At 33.0% G+C, this 21,432-nt stretch overlaps 1 protein-coding gene across 6 annotated transcripts; it reads left to right on the forward strand.

Moving 5' to 3' along the window:
- On the forward strand, positions 1 to 20,440 carry LOC148605823 (caspase-3-like). Of its 6 annotated transcripts, none has more exons than XM_088547390.1 (10): positions 5 to 151; positions 3,586 to 3,762; positions 4,699 to 4,786; positions 6,986 to 7,216; positions 7,601 to 7,793; positions 9,041 to 9,136; positions 14,606 to 14,793; positions 15,484 to 15,583; positions 16,743 to 16,886; positions 18,440 to 20,440. In XM_088547390.1, exons 3-10 carry the CDS (start codon positions 4,703 to 4,705, stop codon positions 18,679 to 18,681), a joined length of 1,278 nt encoding a protein of 425 aa, XP_088403516.1. In that variant the 5' UTR covers positions 5 to 151; positions 3,586 to 3,762; positions 4,699 to 4,702; the 3' UTR covers positions 18,682 to 20,440. The 6 variants fall into 6 exon arrangements, with proteins under 6 accessions (XP_088403519.1, XP_088403516.1, XP_088403520.1 ...); XM_088547391.1 differs by lacking the exon at positions 5 to 151 and having other exon boundaries at positions 1,338 to 3,762; positions 18,440 to 18,711; positions 19,690 to 20,440; XM_088547393.1 differs by lacking the exon at positions 3,586 to 3,762 and having other exon boundaries at positions 1 to 151.
- The last annotated feature ends 992 nt before the right edge of the window (positions 20,441 to 21,432 follow it).

Raw genomic sequence — 21,432 nt, forward strand, 5'->3', positions numbered from 1 at the left:
ATTTAAAAGGATCAAAATATGGAAATTCGAATTATGAGGATGAAAAATAAGTCACAGAAACTTAGACAGAAACAACGACACTAACAGATCAAGAAATCCAAAGGAAAATGAAAAACGTATGAAAAGAAGTAAAAAAAGGTGCACTGGAATGGTAAGCATTACGTATTAGTACATTGTTTACATCCCTAAAAGTGTGAAAATATTATCTGCATATGGATATTCATATGCTGAACTAAAAACATTCCACTATAATAAAAAGGATAATTTTGCATATAATTCAACATTTGGTTTTTTCTTGTCATTTTTTAAATTGTATTGGATCGTTTAATTGTTAACAAACTGAATTTAATGAGTCACGATACAGATAAGTTTATTTGCAGTCTTAGTCTGATTATTCAACTTGTCAATTGTCACAAATGACTTACGCGCACTTACTATGCAACATACGTCATTACTCATATCATTCAGTTGTAACATGTTAATTCATATACAATTATAAGCAAAAAAAGAAATAAGAATAAATAAAAACATAAATAAATACCGAAGCGTCAGACGCCACACATAAACACTAATAAACACTAAAACACAATCAATATGCTCCCAAAATACGCGTTCATTTTGCGCAGAAATGGTTGCTTTCCTATTGAGCTTAGAAATCATTTTCTGGGCTTTCCATTGTCAATTTGAAAACTATGTTTGCTATTGGACATACATTTGATATAAACATTACACTGGAACGAACAATTCCGTGGGATAACAATTTTCAGGTGCCATCCATATCATAGGGACTGCCTAGTTTCTAAATAGACAGTCTCTTAAAAGTTTTTTTGATTTGACAAATTATTTACGAGTTCTTTTCCTCGTGTAACCATCTTCTTACTTATTTCTGATTTAATCTTAATTTTCACTTAATTATTGCTTAAATATTTTGTATTACTCAGACTACAGATTTTTTTTCAATTTTGAATGGTGACAATTTTATGCCGCTCATTTGTGTTGAAATATATACTGGAAATAATAAACCATAATGGAAGCAGTACGTTTGGTGCGATGTAAAACCTGGTTTAACACATTTTTTTTTATATTGGAAACAAGATTCTAGCGGAAATCAAAAGAATGTGACCTGACATGGAAATAGACACACACAACAAAGAACATAAAATAACCAAAATAATACATACAAAGTAACGAAAGTAAATGAGCAACTCGACTCCACTACAATTGGGAGAATCGACCAGGTGCACCGATACGGTAAGTGACCTCTGTTTTTTTTTTCTAGAAACACTCGCTAAGTCCAGAGTTTACGAAAGAGGAAGGTAAAACTATGGTACGTTTTATATGCCCGTACCAAGTCAGGACCATTGCGATGGTTACGAATTTCCAGTTTCACCCGGATATTGCCGTTTGTTATACGGACTTTTTTTTAATATCCCTATCGACAAATGCCTGGAGATTTTATAAGTTTGACAACTTTGTTATTACACTTCGTCTTAGGTCTTATGAATGCGATCTTAAAGGTAATGTCTTGAACTGTTTATTGAATGTTTTTTTATAGCTGATTTTAAAGACGTCACGATTGGGATGTCAGATGGATATTTGTTTAGTGTAGGCAGCGCTTTTGTTTGTTAGATTTAATGATAAAATATTAATGGTAGATACTTTTGAAATTTACATCAAGTCCAACTGGTCCATAAGCTATGTTAAGATAGATGTTCTTCCGAGCTAAAGTAGGTTACGATTTCTACAGTTATTTTGTTAACTTGGGCAGCAAAATTATATAGTGTATAGTGAGAATATTGCTGTTTTATTTAAGCTTTCGTCTTTTGAATTTTCAGAATCAATGGCGAATTTACAGTGAACATTCTTGTGCACCTTACACACAGATAAATTAATTTCTAAGAAATCTTTTATTTGTCTAGTCCGGGGGCGAAAATGGTAAATAATGATCAGTTTTGAAGTACTCGTCCATATAAAGACACTGTCATTGGTAGAGGCAATGCAAGGTGAAAAACGCCCTTCGAACAATGTTTTTTTTCCATTTTTACGCTATATTTATAGGTATCGATAGTCTATAAATGCAGCCCTGTATTTTTTAGAACATCATGCATACGCCTCACCCCTCCCATCAAAATTAAGCTAATCAAGGTAATAAATAAATGATATTCATATTCATATTAGTTGCATTTCAAATGTTTTTGTGTAACTACCAGTCCATATAAAATTCGGACTGCAACATTTTGACAGGTAACAGGAGCTGCAGAAAACACATTTACGTAACAATAGTCATGTCAGTTAACAGAGATTTGTTTTAGAAAACCATATATTCTTCACCCTCTTATACAAAACAAATGAATTAGCATTGATAGATGAGTCGCAATATTTATTCGGAGAGTGACTTGTGAAGGCCAGAACATAAGGCAAGTTCAATACACATAAGAATTAAAAAGTTTATATTTTCATATTTATACTATATATACTGTTTATCTCCAACAAGAAATGACACACTTTTAAAACACCGCTCTGTGCCTGAGTTAAAAGTTCAAAACAAAAACAAAGAAAAAAGATATAAAAAAAAAGAAAGAAAAAAAGAACGAAAAACAATTAATGTACTAAATATCAGCAAAAAGTTTTGAGGCGTCCATAATTGGACAATTACGATACATGTGAAGTGAAGTGTGATAATGTTTGGATTGTTTTTAAGCATACAAATGGTAGAGCCTTTCAAAATATTTCTTTCCTCTACCTGGATTGTTTTATTTGTTTTGGGCATACATCATTCAGAATTTTCAACTTTTCTTTCACCTGTGGCAACATTCCTTTAGCACCTCCGTATTGAATGTGAGTGTTAATATCACAACTCATACATTATGCCAGTGATTGCCGAAACTACGCAGACCTTTTGTATCGCGCCAGACTTCTAACAAGTAGACTTCTGGAACAGGGTTATGTTGCTACAAGATTGAAGTCATCACTACAGAAGTTTTATGGTCGTCATCATGAACTCATGGATCGCTACGGTGTATCCATCTGCGCCATGAAAACTGATTTGTTCAACGTGTCATAGTTTTCCTTTCCTCTTCCGGACTTGACTTTTTATGAGCAACTCGGTGGGTGTTTCTAGAAAAGCAGAGGAGGCTTACCTTAGCGGTGCATGTGGTCCATGCCCCCAGTTTTTAGTAGAGTCCGAGTTGCTCATTTGCTTTTGTTACTTTGTATGTATGATTTTAGTTGGTTCCCTTGATTACTCTTTCACCAGTAAAAAATAGGAAATCTCTATTGAGATATCCCCACATTACTGTATGGCTATTCGGCTTTTACCATGTACCGAGGCAGTGCAAGCAAAAAAAAAAAAATGCATTTTGAATGAAATGCACCCGAACAACTCATTTTTACGAATTGTGGTTAAAGAAAGACAATTCTTGTATATTACATTTGAACAAACGTTTATCTACATGTAAAGAATATAGGAAACATACATTTATTTTCATCAAACCCAGAAGAAAAATTATCATATATATGAAAATAAATGTATATGAAAGAGAAACTGGATTGAACAGATCAAGAAATTACATTATCTATATTTAGCTTTGTAACATCTTGCACGGATTTCCGTTGAAAGATTTTGTAAATGCAGTTTCATAATCCAGCAAATAAAGTAAAAGGGACCAGCATGAAATTCAGTGTGAATCATTCTATATTTTGATCGACCTTGTATGAACCGCACCTGTAATCTAATCAATACACGGAAGTTTAACAAAAAAGGTAGGTCATTTTGAAATGTTTCGCAGATATTTTTGTTTGGTTTCATTGGGATGTTATCCATTTGATTGAATCGACCAAACATTTTAGGTAGTAATAAAACTGCTAAGGAGGTTATATGGGGAGTAAACTATTATACTAAATAAGAAACAGTTCGACACAGTTGATCGTTCTTTTTTCACAAGATGTAATAAATTTAAAAATATACCACAATTTCCCCAGGTATATTTTTAGAATATTATAATATTTCATCAATAGAATCTTCCAGAATTTTTCGAACTTTCTCCTTATTTACTGTTTCGATAAATCTAGCCAAGACAAAGTTTTTCAAGGTTTGCTATTTACTTCATTTGTTCTATACATTGTGGTAATTTCCCACGTATTTTTAATATCTTCTCCGTGACTGGAGAACCAATATTGTTTGTTATCTTTTGACTTCTGTTTCGTTTTTAACATAATTTATCGTTAAATTTCTGCTACCTTGAGACCATGACATATGGCCTTTAATTGGAAATAAATAACAAAAAGGAAACGAAAAATGAAAATGAAATTAAAACAAAAACAAAACGATAGCAATAACAAAACAAAACAAAATTACAATAAATTAAAAACAATCAAAATAATAATAAAAAAGATATTCATATGGTAGTCTGACCAGCTGGTGAACGAACCACATCTTATCAACAAATGTGTTTTAATTGAATTATCTTCTAATTTACTCATTGTAATTCTCTATGCTATTCTTTTAATTGTGAATATGGACTGAATTGCATACCCGTCCATTAATAACGTGTACGTTTTACCTAAAAATAGTTTATTTACTATATGTATCATTATTTTTCAACTGTGTAAAAATAAGTTAATAATTTATCAATATCATTTAAAATAAGAGGGTTTTTCATATTCTTATGTTCTTATTTGTTGTGTCTTCATTTATAGTGAAATGGCAGAAGGCGGTGCCATTCCGAAAGCTCCAAAAAGCAACTTCAGTCATTTAAATGAATTAGCACAAAGGAACAATTTTCAGGTAATTTTTATTCAAAGATAAATATTATGTTTATGAAATGTGAACAAATAAAACACGAAAACGCATTAATTGTAGATATGTGTAATTATCTACGATAGTTTTCTGAATTCAAAATTGAATATCGTTTTTTTTTAAAGTAGATAAATAGAAATAAATAATCATAACTATGCTTATTAAAGTGATAACACAATTATGAAATTACACATTCCATAAAAACAAGCTTGTTGTTTCCATAAAAACAAGGACCGCTGCACCTGGTCCATGCTCCCAGCTTTTATTGGAGTCCGAGCTGTTCATTTGCTTTTGTTATTTGGTATGTAGTTACTTTTCTTTGTTGTATATGTCTGTTTTCCATGTCTGGTCTTTGTCCCTGGATTTCATTCTTTTGATTACTTCTATAACCTTGGTTCCCTTGATTACTCGGGTTATATATTTCTATCATTGTGGAAATGTGCTTTGATATCGAAAATAGTTCAAAAGCTTGAATCATGCAATGGTCACAGCACACTGTTAATGGAAAGATTAGAATATTTTTTGTCAATTAATAAATTACTTCATTTACGTGGTGTGCAATAAAAAAAACAACTCATGGCATTTCTTATAATTCAAAACTTTTCTCTTTCGTCTACCTTTGACTTGATTTTTTATAAGCAACTCGGTGATTGTTTCTAAAAAAGCAGAGGACGCTTACCCTACCGGTGCACCTGGTCCATGCTCCCAATGTTTAGTCGAGTCCGAGTTGCGCATTTGATTTTGTTACGTTGTATGTATTAGTTTGGTTATTTTATGTTCTTTGTTGTATGTGTCTGTTTTCATTGTCTAGTCTGTCCTTGGATTACCTTTTTTTATTTCCGCTAGAATCTTGGTTCCCTTTATTACTCTTTTACGATTAAGTGAGTAGACAGCGATATAAAACGCCATAATCACGGACTTATTCGACAAGTGTATTAATAGACAAAGTAATAAGATTATAAACGATAATATGTCAACCAATCAAATTAGAGAAAAGACGTTACAACCAAAATAAAATGTTCGCGTATGAAGTGCTGGAATCTGTTTGTTTTGTTTGTTTGTTGGGGTTTAACGTCCGAGCAGCAATATTTCAGCTATATTCAGACAATGAACATGAAATTGATGATAAAATGAATATGAAATGATGATAAAATGAAAAAGGGATGGGACACAAGGACAATGGGGTCGACCAATTTTGATTGCCACTGGAAATGGGGAGAAGTGGGTAGGGTCGGGCAATTTAGACTCCTGTGGCGGAGCCCTATGGTTCCTACTCCGGGAGAATATAACAGTAGGGTTCTTTAACGTGCAAGGAACGTGGCATCTTTCCCAACACGGTGCACCACTTTGGTTTGCGGTCAGGTTTTCCGTATTATAGCCTGACAACCCCAGCATGTAACACACCAGGGGTACCCCATTCCACCACCTGGGGCACACATCCCAGTTGCTCTGTGGGCAGAGCGCCCTAGCCCCCGGCCAGGGTTCTGAGCACTATTTAGTCGCCTTTTACGACAAGCTTAGCGCTGCTGCAGGCCTATTCTTTTAACACCCGGACCTGCACTGTAAGAATCAGGAATAATTAAAAAAAAAATAATGAGTTGAATTCTGACAAAACATACGTATTTGACACTATGGGGACATGGTTGTGATCTATTGAAGGCAAATCGACAGAACGTTTGACATTGGAGAGTTAGAGGATGCAGACAAGCTAGTTCAAAGTAACAGTAACTGATTTTTTTGTAATGTTTATATCATATAAATGTCAAAAGTAAAAAAGTTTTTAATGCGACATTGGATGGCTCGGAAAACGAATTTGAAGATCCCTAACAAAGCAATCGAATTTTCCACCAAAATAAAGGGTTACCTCCCCTTTCCAATGAATTTCAATGTTACGTGTGTATTGTTTCCTCTTTTATCGTTGCAGTTAATCAAAAACGTACATTCAAGTTTGAGAAAGGATACATTTATGATAAGAAATGGATGAAATATTTTGAAAATTGGTCAACCTACTGCCTGGTTTTTGCATGGACACTCATTTAAAATAGACATGAAAGCCAATTCTGCTTTTTCGATATTGTTTTGAATAAGATTTCAATGAAGGACTTGTGTAATGATTCATACTGCCTGATTCTTGCCAAGAATAACAAACAAATCATTATGATTTTATTTATGCTTTAAAATTTCCAGATAAAAGACAAATATGAACAAAAGGAAGGACAATTTGTCTGTACATTAGAATTCACTGGAGAGAATATTTCTGCTGATAGTAAATGTTTTGAAGGCAAAGGAAGTAGTAAAAGTGCGGCTAAAGATAATGCTTCGGAAGAGGCCTTAACTGTGCTTGGCCAAAAGTTTAAAACCTATAAGGCGGATAAAAACCCAGTCAGTAAACTTAATGAACTTTGTCAAAAATTACAGGTATGCTACGTAAGATGTTCGGTAAAATAGCCTTCTAATTTAATTTCAAATATTTATATATAACTCTTAAGTGTGACTTCTTAATTTAAAATGTCACAAAACTGTTTCACTTGACAAGACAAACATAGCGTGTGGGGCAAAGATTTGTCGGCTACACCATACTTGTCCTCTTTCAGAAAGGCCTACGATATTTTCTGTTCGTGCACATCATAAGGAATTTTCATGCCAAATACGACATTAAATATTTTACCTAATATCCGCTCCGAAACATGAGTTCGACCTGTCTTTTTATTGAAACCCATGGTTTAAAAAATCAAAATGTTATAAGATTACGTTTATTGTTATATTTAAGCTACCAACAGTATTTGTTTTACTTTTTGTCAGTTAAGACCGAATTTTGAAGAAACTGGAAAGTCTGGGAATGAATTTACATGTATTCTAACGATTTATTTTGGGGACGTAAATGGTGATAAATGTGAAAAATACAATGGAAAGGGCAGATCGAAAAGAGAGGCAAAAATCGATGCTGCGTCAGTTGCACTACATGACAGCAATATTTGGAATAAAGATTTAGAAGGTACATGTAAAATGCCCATTTTTATTTTCACCAAATATCAACAATGGTGTTTTGTTCATGAGTTTTGACAATCATTTTAATTTCCTCAAGCACCAAGTCGTTACACTGTGTTAAATCAAATTCATAATTATACACTATCCTTTACTTAATATTTATAAAATCAAGACTAATTTTGAAATCAAAATCTCCTGGGACGATTGTTAATTTCATTTGTATAACACAATATACAACTCTAATTACTTAGTTATAAATATTTTTAGTTTTAAAATGTAGCTCTTAGTGTAGATTCTCGGTATTGAACCTTAAGCAACGACAAGATATATTTTCGAAATAATCTTTTGACTGTATAGACAATGAATCACACCACATTGAATATATTTTTTCTGCAGAATGAACAGCACCAGTAACATTTTAATGTAAGTTTTTTTAAGAATCAGGCAAATTTTTTAAAATCAGAAAAATGCATGTTATGTCAAAACTCAGGGGTGCTTACTCTATTTGATTACAGGATTTGCTCAGAAATATTTCAATAGAATTTAGAAAAATGAGATTTTGACAAAGTTATCTGTCCTTAAAATCTTCATTTTTGATGCATTTAAATGCAATTATAACTCAATTTAACAAAGTCATATGGAAGTCGGCTTTTGTCCTTGATTTTGATGGTGCAAATATTCAAATCAAAATTTCAAAATGCTGTTTTTATATCATTTTTTACACATTGCCTGTTTCTTACAGAGACTGACACTAAATATCACGACATAATAATGTTTCAGACTTTCTGCACCTGTACTTTTGATTGTAGGTTGAGAATGAGAATTCTGCTTGATCTCCATTTAAAACTTTTACCAGCGCTACAAGCTCATAAAATGAACATTTGGGAATGCATTTACGCCTTCCTAAGTTTTTCTCTCCGTGATTTGGTCGTTTTATCTTCTCCTTGTACGACGAGGTATTTTGCAGTATCACGTGATTAGTTTTTGTGTGAGGATCGTTTGTTGTGATATTAAGAATAAATGATTTGAGTTACATTTTGCAATATTCAACTTTAACTAATTTTGAAACATTTAAATATCAATTTCCATCGTTTTATTTTTATATATCGGTATAATGTTGTACTACATATATTGTATAGGGTATTGTACAAAAAAAATATACAATAACTCTTAACACAAATTTTAAACTTTTTCATTGTAGGTAATACAACATTACCAGGCAATTGATATGTCTATAATGGCTATACATTTCAGTTGTAGCAGATGACGATGTTGTCGGATTAACATATGCGCGGTCACCAAAACAGACTGGATATGTACTGATAATTAATTTCAGAACTAACAGAGACTGTAAGTATATGATCCTATGTATCATTAACGTATGGTACCCCTTCTTTTAAGACTCGGATAGAGGGAGAAACATGGTATGACAGTGCAATATTACTATCTGTATAAGCAGAGCGAGCAATAAATAATTTTGTTGAAATTCAGTTACAATATTATTGTTAATTAACATTACAGGGCAGATAGCTCTGTTAAAATCTCATTTCTGTTACATTCTTGTGCACATTTTCCAATCATATCCATTGATCTAGAAATCAAATAATTATTTTAAATAGTTAAACTTCATTGAGTGGAATTGAATTGTCTGATCAGTGGGCTTTTGACGTGCACGTTTCAATTTTTTTTTAATTGTGCCTGATTCTTCTTAAGATTTGTACTTAATGGATGATTTTTATTGTTTCTCACAATTGACATAACCTACGAGATGAACGTGAGGTCACTGTGGTAAAAGAGAGACAATCCTGGTGTACTATATTGAACGAATATTAATATATGATTATATTAATGGTGTTGGCTACATATCAACAAATGATAATTATCTATTTAGACATGTTTATAACATTGTTGAGCGGGGCAAACCTTTACCAAATCAGTGGGTGTTTCTAAAAAAGCAGAGGATTCTTACCGTACCGGTGCACCTAGTCCATGCTCTCAGGTTTTAGTGGAGTTCGAGTTGTTCATTTACTTTTGTTACTTTGTATGTTTTATTTTGGTTATTTTTTGTTCTTTATTGTATGTGTCTCCTTTCCATGTCTAGTCTTTGTCTCTGGATAACATTCTTTTGATTTCCGCCAGAATCGTGCTTCCTTTGATCACTCTTTTAAAATCCACGAGAAACACGGTGCTCCAATTTTTCAATCTGATTCAGGTTCGTTGAGACTTTTAAAGAAAAAAAGTATCAACCAGCTTCATATTATATATACGGTAATGCTGTAAACGTGTTTTAAAAGGAAGAAGCATTAGAACCAAATACATGTGAAGGTCTTAATCGAATAGTTAATTGTATACAAGAAATACTCAAAATAAAAACACAATCGAAATAGGAAGCCAACTTTAGCATCGAAAGGTTATAACGAAGAATGAAGCTTCAAGTTTAAATTTCTTCATACTGAAAATAAAAATCGGTAAATTTGATATGATTTTGATCAGATAGGTGTAACTAATGGGTATGTCAGATATTTTCATCATTATATCAATTTATAGAAATGAAGTGGAGAAAATATTGTAATATTTTTCCACATTGGTCAGGTATTAAATGGGACGTGTGCTATCACTCCAAAGTACTTTTACCCCGCCACATATTTTACGCCTGTCAGGAGTTTCTGGTCTATGTATGTCATAACGATGTTTTGGGGACAGCTGCAGCCTGCCCTGTGGTGTGAGGGTTTCCTTGTCGTTCATTGAAGATCAATGGGTAGACTTTGGCTGATATTGTCATCCCGGTGGGGATATTGTCTCTTTGACAGTCACCATACCTATTCTCATTTGGTAATAAACGCGGGAATCTTTGGTCCACCAGCAGTTGTATTTACCAAGTGTAAAACATCAATCATGCTGTTACTGATTTTTCTCACTTATACATTTTTCAATGGTAAGACTATTGTGCATTTCCAAAGGTAAATTTTTTTCTCGAGGCCCATGCAGTGAAACCTGCCTAACCCGAACCCCCTTTTGGACTTTACGATTGCTTTGGTTTAAACAGGTGTTCAGTTAACGTGGTTCAAAATAAATACTGAATGAAAGGACTCTAACAAGTGTCTGGTTTAGACAGGTGTTTGGACTTTTTAGCGTTCGGTTTGAGAAGGTTTCCCTGTATCGTCCAATAAAATGAAAAGGATAAAAGTCATTTAATCATCAGCTTGTAGGATGCATGCACTTCATATCAGTTTTTCAGCTGAACCAATTTACAGACATTTTTTTTCCGTTTCACAACAAGCATCACGTGCATATGCTCAACGGTTCGTATAAATTACATGCGGAGAGAACATTTAAATAAGCAAGTTAAGAATTTGTTTATATGCCGCAAAAAAAGAGAACAAATTATAAAAACATGTAAACAACACATTAAGTAAATAAAAAGATCTATCTACATTTTTTATATATCAAAGAGTAATCAAGCGAACCAAGGTTATAGCGGTAATCAAAAGAATGTAATCCAGGGACAAAGACCAGACATGGAAAACAGACATATACAACAAAGAACATAAAGTAACTACATACAAAGTAACAAAAGCAAATGAGCAGCTTGGACTCCACTAAAAACTGGAATCATGGACCAGGTGCACCGGTATGGTAAGCGTCCTCTGCTTTTCTAGAAACACCCGCCGAGTTGCTCATAAAAAGTCAAGTTCAGGGTAGACAAACGAGGAAAGGAAAGCTATGACCCGTTGAATAAATCAGTTTTCATGATGCAGATGGATACACCATAACGATCCACGAATTCATGATGACGACCATAAAACGTCTGCAGTAACACTTCAATCTTGTAGCAAAATAACCCTGTTCCATAAGCCTATTTGTTAGAGTTCTAGCGCGATACAAAAAGTCTGCGTAGTTTCGGCAAGCTCTGGCGTAACGTATGAGTTGTGATATGAACACTCCATACGCAGGTGCTGAAGGGATGTTGCCACAGATGAAAAGAAAGTTGACAATTCTGAAAGAAAAGTCATCACATTTGTCGTAAAGTTTGGCCAATAGTTTTCCTTTACCACCGATTTCTAAGTGTAGGTCAAGATATGAGGCTGACTTCACAATGTCTGTAGTATCCTTTTCAAGTCTGTAAAATATCCCTAATTTATACGCTCCGGAAGGGAGCGTTTATAGTTGTATTATCAACTTGGTTCTGCATACTTATGGCAAGAAAAAGCATCAATATCCTTTTGTAGCTGCATTTTCAGGAGCTGAAAAACAGCATAATGGCACTTCATTTGCGTATACTTGTGTATGTGCGATTGATCGCCAAACCAGTCTCGGAAAATATTTGCCAGTTTCGATAATTAAATACAAATCAAATCAGTTTTTCCTAGATAGGGTTGGCCTTATAGTCTGCAGTATGGCTCCCGGATGTTTACGAAAATTATGTCATCAATATTACCCATAATTCTCGTGTCACAAAAATTGCGAAAAGAGAACGAACCAAAATGAAACGAAAATAATCGATAAAAGAAAGAATTGAAACGAAATAATTCGATAAAGTGAATCAAATCATAATAAAAACATAATTAAACTATACTACATGAAACAGAACGCAGCGAAACTAAATACAATAAAAGAAATCTTTTAAGACGTTTCGCAAATTTTCAGAACCATAATGTTAACCAGTGCCGGACAATTCCACCCAAAGACATTTCGGACCATGAAAACCAATAAGTCTTTATGAATGCCGGACATTTCGGCCAATAGACATATCAGACCATGACAATTAGTATAATGCTTTAGGGCAAATATATATCGTACAAAATTTACCATACTTGAAGGTATAACATATCAAATTAGAGCTGACAAAAAATTTGTTTTTATTAATGTTTCTTCGGGAGCGTTAAAAGGTTTCACCTTCATCATATTATAGCTATGTACTTTGTCTTTTGATCCTAAACTCAAAATGTCTAATAAAATGACACTCGACTAAAAATAAGTTCCCTGCATTTACAACTATATTGATATTAAAATTGTTATTTATAACATGCTTTGATCATATCGAAAACGTGACATTGTATAACGACGTCTTTGTTTCAAAGAATGCTTTGATGACCGTCAATAATTTAAATATCTTATATCTTCAACTTCCTGATTATAAAAGAGATAAATGTCGGTCAAAATGCATGGAATACGTTTATATGAATAATTTGCTCATTAATTTTATTTTATCACACAACGATAAAAGAGGAAGCAAGACATACTACTCCTGTTTACATTATAATTTGATAATGTTCTGAATAGTATTATTTTTTTTAGACGTATGTAGGAATTTTACCTTTTTACCATCATAATTTTTCTTGAGATAGACATTAATTTTTTTGGAAAAATACTACAGTAATACCTTTCTGTACCAAACCCAGAATAAACCCAAAACCTGTCTTATCCTGACAATCTTATGTCCATTTTTATCAATTAAGTAGCAGTCTTTTAAAGAAATCAGACAGAAAGTGATTCATGCATGTCAAATTCCCACCAAATTCAGTTTTATTTCTTGTTCAGAAACATTTTCTAACCACATAAGCAGACATAGCTTTTCATTTGATTATTGAACTTTTGAGATGAAAATTATATAGATTGTACATGATATTGGCAATTTGCAAGAGTTATCGTTCTTGATTTTGTTTGATTTGGTTGATTTTAATGGAAGAGTAATTAAGGAAACCAAGATTCTTGCGGAAACCAGAAGAAAGTAATCCAGGGACAAAGACCGGACATGAAAAACGAAAAATACAGCAAAGAACAAAAAGTAATTAAAATCATACATACAAAATAACAAAAGTAAATGAGCAACTCAGACTCAACTAAAACTGGGAGCATGGACCAGGTGCACCGGTAGGGTAATTGGGAGATGAATAAATGAATTTGTAAAAAGTGCGGATCTGAATGCAGAAATGATTATCGTTATGTGAAAGTATGGCATATGTAGACTGAAAAAGCATCGTTTATTTCGTGGGTTTTTCTTCACCATGAAAAACTTTTTCATTGACGGTGTCTGAATTTTATGTGAACTGGTATACTTAAAATGTATTTTGAACACCTGTCTAAACCAAACAAATATAAAGCCCAACAATGTTACGATTAAGACAGGTTTTACTGTACGAGGAAACTATTCCTCACTATACCAGTAAATGAAAACAATTACCAGAAGGAACGCATGTTTACAAACAGTAACTTAAGAAAGTAGACCTAGGGTAAGGGACATAATTTTTACAAATTATTTGAACGTTTGTATTCAACTTTTGACATCAATCTCATGTAAGCATCAAAGTAACTTGGATTGATCTCATTCTGTTTCAAATGAAAGCTTTGATAAGCTTTGGTGAAATTGTATATGATACAAACTTTTCACTGATTTCAAGAGATATGTCCCTTACCCAAGGTCTACGCCTTGAATATAAATGAGTATCTTCTAAAAAATCTAGGAGTATGGACCAGATGCACCGATAATCAGCTCTCGCATCGTGAGTGAAATATTATTATATTATTAAAGACGGAACTGCATTCATCCATAACATGTCAGCAGGCATGAATCAATATCATAACTAATCCAAACCATGTTGTTCACTGAATATGTAATGCCATGTGACACTGGCTGTTGACCATTTTGCCGAACGTCTGTTAATACATTTTAATTAAAAAAAAAAACAACGAAACATTTTCTCTTGTGTTCATTAGGATGATTGATTTAAAACTAAAGAAAGATTATTAATTTTGGAGCAATCATTCTAATGAAACAAGATCATGATCAAAGTTTTTTTTTTATATTTTTCTCTAAAGGGGTAGAACAAGACGAGACAAATATACAAGATTTTTTTAAAGACAAATTAAATTTCCGATGTACATTACTAAGGGACTCAACCAAAGACGAGTTGCTAGAGAAACTTGACAAGACGAAATCAGAACTTAATGAAAATGCTGCGCAATATTACTGCTTTATTCTTTTTCTGATGGGACATGGAACTCAGGTACTTATACAGTGAAACCTGTCTTAACTGAACCCTCTACAGACTGAGATATTTGTTAGGTTTAGACAGATGTTTGGTTTACCCAACTTTAAAAATGTATTGGCGCTAATATAAAGATACTTCAGAAGGTGTATGATGTACACAAGGTGTCGATGTATACAGGTTTCCTTAACGACAGGTTTCACTGAATCAAAATTAATATCTTAATATACTTTAACTCACAATTATTCTAGTTTTAATTGATATGTCTCTTTTCATTTTGTTCAATTGTTTGTGAACAGTTGTTGCAAATGAATACATGATGCAGTCATATTTAACCTTTATTGCAAAGGATTGAAATTACTTTACAAAATACAGACTTATAAGGTACTAAAACCGTGTTGAAAAAGTTTATCGGTATGATACTTGCCAACTTAAGTACAAACATATTGTGCACAGACTCCATAAAGAGTGAGTTGGTTTTGGTCCTGCACTGGCGAATACATTCTTCCTATTGTGGATGTATAGTGATTTTCATATGATTTGTCTGTACAATATAAAGTAAATAACTATTGTGTATACCATCTTGCACAAAGTGTGGGTTTAATTTAAGTTTATCAAATTATTTGTATCAGTCATCTACTTTACTAACAAGGCTATTGAAGTAGAACTGGATTGTTGTTAGTATAGAAATACCTATCTCTCTTCCAGTTTGGTGTAAACACGATTGAACAAGACAAAAAGAAGAGAACAATTTCTCCGGAAGACATTGTGGAATACTTCAAAAATGAGAAAATGCCTAATTTTGTTGGTAAGAAAATTCGTATATTCCTTATAGTGATGGAGTGTCAGGGATTTCCTATATATGTAGATTCTCTAAAACAAGAATGTCTCAAAATCTATAATTAGGAAATGATGTATGTAGGAAGTGACGTCAGAGGATAGGAAATAATCGTTTGAATGCTAGCACAGCCGTACTATGTATATTATACAAGTCTCACATAGTTCCGTTGGTCAAAATATCTGCGATATAAAAGCATTACATAGTAATTTACACTCTGTCATTTTTTTTTATTTTGGTATATGCGACGTGTATTGATTAAGAGTAAAAAAAAGTGGCCACATCATTGTTGGTCCAATTCTAATCCTGTGTCAAACATTTAACCTCAATCATCATTCAAAGCTCTGTCAATTAAGCTTGAAAAGTGTGTCCATATATGTTGGAATTGTTGTAATTTGTAGCAATAGTATGTGTTTATTATATTGTAATATTTGTCCATGAGATAAGATAACAATACTTTGTTGGGGTTGCATAACACTCAAATTGTTCTATTTATAACTCTGAGTCCCAATATTGAAGTGTGTTAATATTGTACCCACACGTGCCCAGAATGAACACTTGAGAGTTCAACTTGCTGCGGTCATATCATGCTGCGCTCGGCGAAGCTTTTTATTGCATGTAGATACAATCCGGAAATCCTAGTTCTATTTTTACATACATTCCAGGTTATTTCTAAAAATAGTATTATATATGGAATGTACTAATTATAACATTTTACCCTATCGACATGGAATTCATGAGCCATTATTGATAAATACTAAAAACTCCTTTTCAACATGATATTTTGAATGATGTGTTTGAATGTACGTGCTAGTGGATTGAAAAATAAATTTCCGGTTAAGGCAAGGCTGTTTGTCATGTAACATACATTTTGTCGTTGCTACTTGCAAACTTCCAGACAGTTGAGTCGAGTAGGGAATATTTTTCAACACAATTTTGTATTACGAAAAAAATTATAATAATTATATTAAAATGCAGTATTCTGTTGAAAATTTCTATGTACCTTTACAAGGGCTAAGGGTACTGGTTTAATATCAGAAACTAGTATCTCAGCTTAAATTCCCATTGGTCCATATTTGTAGATTATACACTTGTTAATGAGGTTTATCTGTCATCGTATTAATTGCAGGAAAACCAAAAGCTTTCTTCATACAAAGTTGCCGAGGTTCTGACCATCAGGAAACATACATACAATCGGATGACGTCAACGTGCCCGAACAAATACGAGTTCCACGCGATGGTGATATATTCATAGCATATTCTACAACGGAGGGTAAGTGTTCAAACTGATCATTTTAATGAAATCTCATACACTACTACTACTACTACTACTACTAATAATAATAATAATAATAATAACAATGATAATAGAAGGAACTCCAATTATGATACTGAAAAATGTATCTAATAGATGGCAGTTACGGCGTTCCATAGTACATGTCTAGGCTACAAATAAGTTGGTTGCTATAAATTGCACCAAACATTGGATACGAGTGTATACGTGTTGATTTTCTACAATAAAAGTAGTATTCTTAGATATGTTATCTCGGTAGACCTTGGGTAATGGACACAATTCTTACAAATCATCGAAACATTTGTATTTAGCATTTTGCACCAATCTCATGTAAACATCAATGTAACTTGGACTCATTTCATTCTGTTTCAAAAAAGCTTAATAGGCTTTTGAGAAATTGAATATGATACAAAAATATCTCTGATTTCATGAGTGATGTTTCTTACCCTAAGTATACTTCTATAAACCAGCAATGACAAACAGCAATCGGGACTAAATGTTTGAGACCTGTTACTATTTTGTTTATTCCGAAATTCAATAGGAATTTCAAGGATACAAACTGGGCATATTATACATGACAACTTATCGCCATGGATTACATTCTTTTAATTACCACTATAACCTTTGTTTCCTTGATTATTCTTTTATGCTTTTCTATATTTGAATTAATAGTTTAGTGTTCGTGTATTGTCGTTTTGGTTGTAAAAGTGTTGTGTTTTTTTATGAGCACCTCTGTTTTAAATTGAGCATTGTGATTAGTACTTTGATTCACGCAAATCGCAATCCCAAACATCTTTTGATTGTATATCCTTCAGTAGGTCATTTAGAAACAGTATTCGACAAAACGAGCGCAAATGAAAGTTGATCACCGGCGACATTAACAATTAAAATGTGATTATATCTAACAATAGAAAAGTATAGAAAAATTTCACATAATAAAAACCAGTCAAAAATTATTTCACGGTATATAACAGATTCAATGAAATTAATGCAGGATGAATTGTTTTGAGGACGTAACAAATGAATTTGAGCAGTTTCATTTGCTTTTCTTGAGATATGATGAATCACCTACTGCCTGATGTTTAAAGAGACCTAACTAAAGGAATTTACTCGTTGGAATTACTTCTTTTAAGGACATTTCTTACTTTTACAAAAACTTTCAAGAGGGTATGTAAGTCTCGTCATAAGATTCCGTACTTTTACGAGAATGGGTCCTAAGCTACCATTCAATTGCGTGAAGATTTGTCATTTACAGAGCCTTGAGTTCAATATTAAAAGCAAAACATCTTTTTGTGTGACAATACCGATAACAAATGACAAGCATATATCAAGATGATATCAGTGTTAAGAAAACGCATGAAATAGAAGATTTTGCATTGTAATACAGGGATTCAAGATCCCGGAAGAAAAGAACTAAATGCAGATCAGTCTTCGGTTTTCAATACGTTGTAGAGGAAAATGAAACTAGAACGAAACTTACATATCCTATTATGTAACTCATACGAACTGTAAATATTATTTGAATTTTACAGGTAACAAATCGTACAGAATAAAACATATTGGTTCAATATTTATATACAACATGATTAAAATTTTTGAACGATTTTACAAAAATAAACATCTGGAAGAAATGATGATCGACGTTAAAGCAACAGTTGCGTTGAAGTCTGATTGGAGGAAGCCAAATACAAATTTCGCACAAATGCCCTGCACATGGAGCACACTTACAAAGAGATTACAGTTTTACGAGATGGACACCGTAGACAAAATTTGAATTAATTATATTCCGCAAAGAAAGTTATGGGTATTGATTATATCTATACAGTTAAATTCCATTTATTTATTTATCTTTACGTATAAACGTTTATTTTAATTAAAACGTGTGGTCGTTCTTATTGCTGCATTCATTTTAGGCTCTTTGAATAATCATGGTCAGCAAATGTACCGTAATCAATCCAATCATACCTTTAAAATGATAATACTGATGTTGCATGCGTTTTTGTACAAGGTATACCTCTTACTGGAAGTTGATATCAGACATCACCGAAAATCGCTTACCTCGTTACAACATATATATAGCCACACACAACTTCTACAACCAATCTTTCCAATGAAAATCGAGATTTTCGTGACGACATTTTTCTCTATTTACCAAATGGTGAAAAATGCCTCAGTTCCAGGTAACAAGAAGACACTAAAAATCGTGTACAACATATCAACACACAAAATTTGAAATCAATCCATTTATTTGGATCCGAGAAATTCGGGACAAAATTTGGACGGGGAGGACTGACTGAAAAACTTATTACAATATACAACAATATATGAATCGGGGTATAATGACGAGACATTCAAGTTGTATTTAATTTCTCAGAAAAAAAACTTAGTTTAAGTTTAACGTAGTGTAAACGCGGCAATGGATATTTGAAGATTGGTACGCTTCAACACAAGTACGTACCTGACAAACGTCATTTTTTTTCGACCCAAAACAAATTTCCCTTTTGACCACGTTTTCTCATTTTACGTCAAAAACTCAATTAAATATGCACAAAATTAAAATTATCATCACGGGGCACAACCTTTTTGGTCATTTTTTTTAATGGAAACAATGATTATGTCGACTTCCGAAGTAAAGACAAGGAATCGATGTAAACAAAACCACTTTAGTACAAGGTAAGGTAAGAAAAAGTTTTTTTTTGGTTTGCTTTCAGTGGATGACTGTCTCATTGACAATCATACCACAAATTCTAGTTTTATATTAAACTGAACAACCTTTCAACAGGCGTATGAATGGTCATCGCAGTGACTACAAATGCAAACCAGACCTCCCTCTAAGTCGCCATCTTAGATCTGCTGGACACACCCAGGAGGATCTCCACAACATTGTTGTCACGATCATAGAATATAATAAAAACTGGTCAAAATGTAAAAGAGTATCTCGGGAAAGCTTTTGGATGAAGAAATTGCAAACAACTACTCCAGATGAAATTAGAGAGAAAAAATAATTCATCTTTAGGTCTTGGTCTAAGGCTTGTACAGCACTACTTGCTATACATCAATACGCCGTACTACTATATTTGGACTTTTTATTATTTTTTTTAAATTGTTTTCCACAGTTAATTGTAACTTTGATAAAAAGACCCTCTGTTATTTTCATTCAGGCTCCTTATCATTTGCTTATGTGAGCCTTTGATAAAGGTACAATCACCCACAGCGTACGCGATTCAGCTTCAGAATCAGTTTTGATCTTGAACTTTGTGAGTTTTATGCTCGTTAAGTTTTGTGAGTTTTATGCTCATATAGTTTGATGAGTTTTAAGCTGAGGAAAGATATCAGTTATCCGAAATATTCAATTTAAATTTTACCATCTTCTGGTGATGTTAAACATATGTAGACGTTTATTTAATTTATTGTTATGTTTCGCATCATTTTTAACGATCCATCACCCCGTAAGAGTGATTGTTGACTATTATTTAGAATATATACATATTATTATCTATACAATTTGGAATAAACTTTTTGCTGAAAACCCTTATACGTTCTCTTTATTTACACGCAATTTGTTCACTACTCAATTTAAAAAGCATATACTATATGAATTAAAAATAAAGGCGACCACTACATAGAAAAGTTCGTCAAACGAAATTTCATTTAGACAATACTGAATACTTTTGCGTATCACAGATTAACGGATAGCGGGTTATTTGCACGGGGTGCTAATTTTGGCGTATTTTAGCGGTCTGTCAAAGTGTAGTAAAGGAAATTCAAAAGAATGTTATCTAAAGACCAATTAATGAAAATAGATACACAAAACAAAGAACATAAAATAACGAAAATAATACGTACAAAGAAACAAAAGTAAATGAGGAACTAGGACTACTAAAAACTTGGATCTTGGACCAGCTGTTCCGGTAGGGTAAGCGTCTTCTGCTTGTCTAGAAATACACGCCTAGGTGGTCATGAAAAGTCAAGTCCATGGTAGACGAAAAAAGAAAGGAAAACTATGACACGTTGAACAAATTGGTTCTTATGGCGCAGGTGAATACACCGTAACCCCCTGCGAGTTCATTATGATGACCATAAAACTTCTGTGGTGATGACCACAATTTTGTAGCAGCATAACCAAAAAAAAATTAATTCCGCAAAGTATTTTATAGCCCGCCATATAGTATGCATTTTGGTGTGTGTTTTTTTCTATTTTCCGTGTAATGTTTTTAATATACACGATTATACGAATAAAGAATTGTCGAGGGTATGGAATGTACATACTAGGTTTTACTATGATCCATGACGGGTATTTGAGTTAAATACACCGCTGCATTCTAGTGCAATTTAGGGTCATTATTAATCTCCCATTTAACTTTGTACATTGTCCAGTGCAATTAATTAGTTCAACTCACAATTGATAAATTAATTTTATAAACATTATTAGGCTTCATGTAGATTGAACATATGCAGTAAGCGATTTTGGTTTCTGTAGGAGTGAGAGTATGCCTAGAACGACAACGCATGAAACTCTAAACAA

This window comes from Perna viridis, chromosome 10 (genome assembly GCF_037379345.1).
Source record: "Perna viridis isolate PV_CMFRI_1.1 ecotype Kerala chromosome 10, ASM3737934v1, whole genome shotgun sequence".
In the NCBI taxonomy this organism is placed as follows: domain Eukaryota; kingdom Metazoa; phylum Mollusca; class Bivalvia; order Mytilida; family Mytilidae; genus Perna; species Perna viridis.